The sequence below is a fragment of the Engraulis encrasicolus genome, chromosome 3, assembly GCF_034702125.1.
Source record: "Engraulis encrasicolus isolate BLACKSEA-1 chromosome 3, IST_EnEncr_1.0, whole genome shotgun sequence".
In the NCBI taxonomy this organism is placed as follows: Eukaryota; Metazoa; Chordata; class Actinopteri; order Clupeiformes; family Engraulidae; genus Engraulis; species Engraulis encrasicolus.
In genome coordinates, this window is record NC_085859.1 from 5645784 (window position 1) to 5653943 (window position 8160).

Sequence of the window (8160 nt, forward strand, 5' to 3'; positions counted from 1 at the left end):
TAGTAAATATGAGGTGTGCGGCTGTAGCATATGATGACAGAATAGTAAATATGAGGTGTGCGGCTGTAGCATATGATGACAGAACCGTTACAGTAAATAAGAGATGTGCAATTGTTCAAGAAGAGAGTAGCTACTGGCAATAGGAAGAAATGTGAATGTATGTATGTACAGTACAGTAGGGAAGTCATATAGGACGGCAGCCTAGTGAACAAGGGATGTTCATTATCATGAAAAGAGGACGGTATATAAGGAGAAATGCGGTGCGGTGCTGTAACTGATGACAGTAGTAAGTAATACATGAAAAGAAATGTGATCACGTTCAGTATATGAGCAGGGTACCGTATAGACAGGATGCTAAAATAAGAAGAAATGTGCAGCGGCATCTGAAGTGAATTAAATGAATGGGATGTAAAAGTGATGTTGTACAGGTATATGACCAAGAAGAGGTTTGCCACAGGAGATGATGGAGAGAGAGGATGGTACATAAGACAGATGCAGTTGTAGATGAGTAGAGGACGAGAAATAAGAATAACGTGCAGTTGTAACGTGCAGAGTGACAGTACATGAAGTTTGTCTCTTCAGGCCTATGAAGATGAGTGCAGTGCAGTGCAGTGAGAGAGAGAGAGAGTGAGAGAGAGGTCTGTGTGTGTTTAGGCCTATGGAGTGGCCTTGTGAGAGTGAGAGAGAGAGAGAGAGAGAGAGAGAGAGAGAGAGAGAGAGAGAGAGAGAGAGAGAGAGGGAGAGGTGTGTTTAGGACTATGGAGTGGCCTAGTGAGAGAGAGAGAGAGAAAGAGAGAGTGAGTGAGAGAGAGGTGTGTGTGTTTAGGCCTATGGAGTGTAGTGTCGTGTAGTGGGCGTGAGCGAGAGGTGTGTTTGGGCCTATGGAGTGTAGTGTCGTGTAGTGAGCGTGAGAGAGAGGTGTGTTTGGGCCTATGGAGTGTAGTGTCGTGTAGTGAGCGTGAGAGAGAGGTGTGTGTGTTTAGGCCTATGGAGTGTAGTGTCGTGTAGTGGGCGTGAGCGAGAGGTGTGTTTGGTATGCATCCAGATGCTGACTCCTATGGGAGACACAGCACACCGGCAGCAGATACTTAATCATGATGATGGGCACAGCACACAGGCAGGCAGGCAGCAGGTTGGTAGATACGGTGCGTATGAAGCATGAATTAGAGCCTGAATTAGTAATCCCACAGTTCCTAAAGCATGAATTAGAGCCTGAATTAGTAATCCCACAGTTCCTAAAGCATGAATTAGAGCCTGAATTAGTAATCCCACAGTTCCTAAAGCATCAACGAGAATGAATAATCCCACAGTTCCTAAAGCATGATCCTAAATTAGTAATCCCACAGTTTCTAAAGCATGAGCGTTAATAGTTTGTTAATAATCCCACAGTCCATTGGCATCACATGCCATCATGTTTCCATTTTATTTCATCGTTTATTTTTGTTCTGTATTTTTCTTCCCATTGTTGTAGGTGTTGCACTCAAAAGCAGCGTGTTGTTCAATTCAGCAGGACTCTCTCCTCTCCTCTTCTCTCCTGTTCTCTTCTCCTCTCTTCTCCTTCAATCTCTATCCATCCTTCCTTTTTCATCTCCTCCTCCTCTCTCTTCTCTCTCCTCCACCACTTCGTCAAGCTCTCCTTTCATTTCTCTTGTTCGTGGGTCTGAGTTCTTCTCCTGAGTTCCCATAGCAGTGTGGCATGTGTGTGATGTACGCAGGGGCTTGATGGTAGCAATGCTTGTGTGTGTGTGTGTGCGTGCATGTGTGTGTGTGTGTTGGTGGTGAGCTGGATGGGTTGCAGTGGTGCGATACATACAGTAGATAGATGGCATGAAGACCAGAAGGCACAATGAAGAAGCACAGAGATGGAGGCGGCCTACAGCAGTGTGTGAGAGTGCAAGCAGTGTGTAAGCAGAATGTGAGAGTGTGTAAGCAGTGTGTGTATGTGTCTAAGCTGTGTCTGTGTGTGTAAGCAGTGTGTGTGAGTGAATGAGGGACTTTCAGACAATGTGATTGGACGGCATGGACAAGGAAAGAGAAAAAGAAAGCGAGTGAGAGTGAGAGTGAGAGTGAGAGAGAGAGAGAGAGAGAGAGAGAGAGAGAGAGAGAGAGAGAGAGAGAGAGAGAGAGAGAAACAGAGAGCAAGAAAGAGAGAGAAAGAGAGAGAGAGGCGAGCGTCGTGGGAGGATATGTGTGTGTGTGTGTTACACAGTTCTGTCCGTCCCTGAGCGCTTGCGTACCACCTTGGCCCCTCCCCCGTTCACCTGGTCCACAGCCAGGCTGTGCAGCTCGGCGTGCAGGGGCCTGGAGGGGGGGTGGGGGTGTGGGGCGCTCGGGGACACAGTGGCGGCAGCAGCAGCAGCAGCAGCAGTCGGCTGGGAGGAGGTGGTGGAGGAGGAGGTGGTGGTGGTGGGGGAGTGTGGTATGCGATGCGCCACCCCGACGTGAGCCCTCTGCTGGCGAGACTGGGCATGGCGGCCTGGGCTGCCCTTGGGGCTGAAGGCCTGGCTGGGGCCTAGCGGGACGGCGGGCAGCCGCGTCGGGGTGGGGGTGTGGCCGGGGCTGCCGGTGGGCGTGGCCGAGCCGGAGCGGGGCGCGTCATTGGTGGTGCGCTCGGAGCCGGAGGAGGAGGAGGCGGAGGAGGCGTTGATTGGCGGGATGACGGCGGGCCGGCTCTTGTGTAGGGGCTGCGGGGAGGTGGCGTGGAGAGGGGCCGAGCCGTGGAGCAGGTCACGCGGCTGCAGAGGAGAACACGATGATTATAGATTATCACTGTGTCAGAAGGTTACACTGAGGGGCTGTTTCCATGTAGCCGGATATTTTTAAATGTGGACATTTTTTCTCCTATTTAGGTGTAAACGCAACACGTGTATATTTTGATATGTGGATTTTAAAAATCTGTTGACGTGTTTACGCCAAAACCAATGCGTTTTCAAAAATATTCAGCTATGTGGAAATAGTACCTTAGACAATGTAAATATACACAGAACACATATTTAGCTGTTTAGCTTAGACTTAAAATAAATGTTATTTATTACTATGTCATAATACCGCTAGTAAATCAGAATGTTACACTAGGACAGTGACTCTGAAAGTGTGGTTCGGAAGACAAGCTAGCAGTGGCCTATATTTGTGACATAATGACAAAGCTAGAGAAGGTAGAGAATGCGCGCACATCAGTGGTACAGGTGCTGGACAAAATAGAGTAACTGAAATAAATGATAGAAGTCCGCAACACTGTTAATGCTCCCAGTGGTTTATTTGCACGACGACGTCATTTCATAATGACAAAGCTAAACATAGCTGAAGTCTTATGTTCATCACAATAAGACAGGCTTGTAATGTGAATAAGTAAGTGATCTGCGTCAAAATTAGCACCTGTCAAATTAGCACCTGTCAACTGTCAACAGGTGGTCCCTGGGGACAAAGTGGTCCTCGATCTGTGTGCCACTAGGACAGTGCTTCTCAAACTTTTTTCAGATCGAGGACCACCTTGTGGCATGCAGACGTTGAAGCCAGGTGAATTGAATGAGCTCATTACCTCTCTGGGCTGCAGGAAGGGGGTGGGGTCGGGCATGGCGTCCAGGGCCGCCTCCCTCAGGATCAGACGTCGGCTGTCCGGGCCCGCCCCCTGGCGGTATAGCTCCGCCCACTCAGCGTGCAGAGGCTGGAAAAGGAGTGAGGAAGAAGGAGGAAGAGTGAGGAAGAGGAAGAGTGAGTGAGTAGGTAAAGCAGCCAGTTTCATTTGTAGAAGACGATGGCTCAAGATCAGGACATATAATACATACTGGGTTATAACTAAATATACTGTATTACTCGGAAAGACTTAACAGGCCAAGACAATAGCAGGGCTCACCTGTGATAGGCTCTTGCGCATGCGTCGGCGTGTGGGCGTGTCAGGGGGCTGGGGCTGCGTCGGCGGGGCCGGTCGATAGGCCGGGGACGCCGACGAGCTCGATCCCGATTGGCTCCCTGCTGCTGCAGCTGAGGCAGCACTCGAACCCCCCGCTGCTGCTGCCGTGGGGGTAACTCCTCCCTCTACACCTCCTGCCCCCCCACCGGGCACCTCCGCGCTCCCCCCTGCCCCTCCCCCGGCCAGCAGCCGTCTCTTGGTGGCGTGTAGCTGGGCCGTCAGGTAGGCGATGGTGCTGGCCCTCTGCTCCAACTCACCTGACAACACCGCCAACCTCTGGCTCTTATGCTTCAACTGCGGAGAGAGGAGATGAGAGGAGAGGAGAGGAGAGGAGAGGAGAGGAGAGGAGAGGAGAGGAGAGGAGAGGAGGAGAAGAGAGGAGAGGAGAGGAGAGGAGGGGAGAGGAGGGGAGAGGGGAGAGGAGAGGAGAGGAGAGGAGAGGAGAGGAGAGGAGGGGAGAGGGGAGAGGAGAGGAGAGGAGAGGAGAGGAGGGGAGAGGAGGGGAGAGTAGGGGAGGAGAGGAGAGAGGAGAGGCGAGGAGGAGAGGAGAGAGGAGGAGAGGAGACGAGAGGAGAGGAGAGGAGAGGAGAGGAGAGGAGAGGAGATGAGAGGGGAGAAGAGGACAGGAGAGGAGAGGACAGGAGAGGAGAGGAGAGGAGAGGACAGGGGGGGAGAAGAGGAGAGGAGAGGAGGGGAGAGAAGAGGAGAGGAGAGGGGAGAAGAGGAGAGGAGAGGGGAGAAGAGGAGAGGGGAGAAGAGGAGAGGAGAAACATTTGAAAACATTTTGTTCCCATTTGCTTGTTGCAGATGTAAGAGGGACTCGTTTTTATCCTCCTTTTAGCTGTATCTTTTTTGTCCATGTCTTTCAATGCTGCATGTGCATGTCTTTTGTTTAGTACATGTCTTTCAAGTACATTTATGCACCTGTTCCATGTAGTGTCTCCTCCAGTACTCCCATCACGACTGCTTTATAATACAGTATATTAATCTATCCTATTATTATTATTATTTTTTTTATTATTATTATTATTATTATTATTTTTATTATTATTATTATTATTATTATTATTATTATTATTATTATTATATATACACGTATATATACCTGTTCCATGTAGCTGCGTTCCCTCTCCCTGAGTGTCTCCTCCAGGACTCCCATCATGGCTACTTATATATACAGTTGTGCTCATATGTTTACATACCCCAGCAGAATAAACGCTTTCTTGGCGATTTCTCACAAAATATGAAGGATTACACAAAACCTTTTTTTTTCACTCATTGCTAGTGACTGGCTTAAGATATTTATTAGCAATATTCTGTGTTTACTCTTTCAACAGCATGATCACAACCCAAACTACCCGAACGACCCTGTTCAAAAGTTTACATACCCTAGTATCTGATGCTGAATATGGCCCTGTTTATCATCAGGGACCGCTCTAAATTGTTTATGGTAGTTGTGGATAAGGCTCTTAATGTTCTCAGTTGACAAAACAGCACATTTTTTCCTGGCAGAATGGTTGTTTCCTATAATATCTTTGGATGTCTTGCTGCCTCACATTTGAGGTTTACCCTGAGTGGCTGAATGATGTTGAGATCAGGAGAGTGAGACGGTCGCTCAAAAAACTTCATTTTATTCTTTCTGAAGCTAATGACGGGTTGATTTGGCTTTCTGTGCTGAAATATTGTCATGTTGGCATGTCCAAACAATGGACCATGTGCAGTTTCAAGGCTGATGAGTGTCAAGTTTCCTCCAGTATTTTTCACAGGACAATGTATTCATCATTCTGTGAGTATGGACCAAAAGTGTAGTGCATTTGTAACTCAAATGTCCCCATGACATCAGTGGTCCATAACCATGTTCCACAGAAGGGTATGGTGTAACTTTCATCATAGGCGCCGTTGACTGTTCTCCAAATGGTACTGTTGATAGTGGCTGAAAAAAGTTCCATATTGATCTCATTTTTCCAAATGACTTTGCCACAGGCATTTTGATGCTTCTCACTGTGCTATTTGGTGTATCATATGCAAAATAACATGTTTGCATTTTTGTGGTAATGGCTTTCTCCTGGCAACCCCCAACAGCCCATCTTTTCTCAAGTGCCTCTTTCCTGTACAGTTTAAAACATTTTTTCATGTTGTCCTATATTTCACCTGAAGTTATTTTTTGGTTGTCCTATGCCTCCTGAACAATTTCCCTTGCAATGATCATTGCAATGCAATGATTCCCTTGCCCATTGGCTTGATTCCAACCAAACTCCTCATATTGCATTTCTGAATTGAAATTCCAACGGTGCCAACATGACAATATTTCGACACAGAAAGCCAAATCAACTCGTCATTAGCTTCAGAAAGAATAAAATGAAGGTTTTTGAGCGACCATCTCACTCTCCTGATCTCAACATCATTGAGCCACTCAGGGGAAACCTCAAATGTGAGGCATTATATACACGTATATGTACCTGTTCCATGTAGCTCCTCTCTCTCTCCCTGAGTGTCTCCTCCAGGACCCCCATCATGGCTGCTTATATTATATTAATCTATCCTCTTTATTATTATTATTATTAATAATATATAGTGTGTATGTACCTGTTCCATGTAACTCCTCTCCCTCTCCCTGAGTGTCTCCTCCAGGACCCCCATCATGGCCGCTTTATAATATAATAAAGTTCTCTTCACCTGTTCCATGTAGCTGCGTTCCCTCTCCCTGAGTGTCTCCTCCAGGACCCCCATCATGGCTACTTTATAATATATCCTAAACTATAGTAAGTTTATTATTATTAATATATACTGTATATGTACCTGTTCCATGTAACTCCTCTCTCTCTCCCTGAGTGTCTCCTCCAGGACCCCCATCATGGCATCTTATATTATTATTATTATTATTATTATTATTATTATATATATCTGTATGTACCTGTTCCATGTAGCTCCTCTTTCTCTCCCTGAGTGTCTCCTCCAGGACTCCCATCATATATATATATATTTAATATAATAAATAAAGTTCTCTTCACCTGTTCCATGTAGCTGCGTTCCCTCTCCCTGAGTGTCTCCTCCAGGACCCCCATCATGGCCCTATTTATTATAACTATATATTTAAATTAATATAATAAATAAAGTTCTCTTCACCTGTTCCATGTAACTCCTCTCTCTCTCCCTGAGTGTCTCCTCCAGGACCCCCATCATGGCATCTTATAATATATCAATCTATCCTATTTATTATTATTATTATTATATATCTATATGTACCTGTTCCATGTAGCTGCGTTCCCTCTCCCTGAGTGTCTCCTCCAGTACTCCCATCATGGCTGCTTTAGAATATACTAACGTACCCTATTTATTATAACTATATATTTAAATATAATATATATATATATTTATTATAATAAATTATTCTCTTCACCTGTTCCATGTAGCTGCGTTCCCTCTCCCTGAGTGTCTCCTCCAGGACCCCCATCATGGCGGCCTTCTGCTCCAGTTCCCTCAGCAGTTCCGCGTTCTCCTCCTCCTTCTCCCTCAGCTGCGCCTCCAGCTCCTCACACCTCCTCTGCAGCGCGCGGCAACGCTCCTCACTGCTGTCTACACACACACACGGACACACACACACACACACACACACACACACACACACACACACACACAATCAGTGTGCCCTATCGTCAACGTGTCTTCATCGTCTTCCGCATCGCATTCCTTCACTCGTGCGTTCCCTAAGTGTGTGTGTGTGTCTACACACACACACACACACATGGACACAATGAACATGTATTCACGCACGCACGCACGCACACACACACACACACACACACACACACACACACACACACACACACACACGCACACGCACACCAGCTCTGGAAGCTGCTGTGCGGCGCCAACTGTCCTGGGTACACCTGAGAAAGTGCACACGCACGCACGCACGTTATGCATGCACATGCACACACACACAGATTAGCATAATGAAACTGCATGAAAAGACACACACACACACACACACACACACACACACACACACACACACACACACACACACACACACACACACACACACACACACTATTTTCTTTAACAATGTAGTTCTATAAAGTGTCCACCAGTGGGCAGCATTGGCATGCAGGAGGCCCCATAGACATCTGCAGGCCTTAGAGCAAATCCAAGGTGGGCCAAAATCTAAACCTGAGACAACTTTTACTAAATCAGTATTTACTAAATGAAAAATGGGCTAAGATTGCGCAATCACACACTTAACCCTT

The 8160-nt window shown here is 46.9% G+C and overlaps 1 protein-coding gene across 1 annotated transcript in view; it reads right to left on the minus strand.

Annotated features, from left to right (window-relative positions):
- Positions 1-2069: 2069 nt before the first annotated feature.
- The window catches only part of ccdc92 (coiled-coil domain containing 92), a 34733-nt gene continuing 28642 nt past the window's right edge, over positions 2070-8160 (minus strand). Inside the window, exons 5-8 of the mRNA XM_063194278.1 lie at positions 7311-7486; positions 3854-4204; positions 3539-3664; positions 2070-2735 (exon numbers count right to left, since the gene is read on the minus strand). Coding sequence (XP_063050348.1) covers positions 2202-2735; positions 3539-3664; positions 3854-4204; positions 7311-7486 — 1187 coding nt within the window. The 3' untranslated portion in view covers positions 2070-2201. The remainder of the gene's footprint in view (positions 2736-3538; positions 3665-3853; positions 4205-7310; positions 7487-8160) is intronic.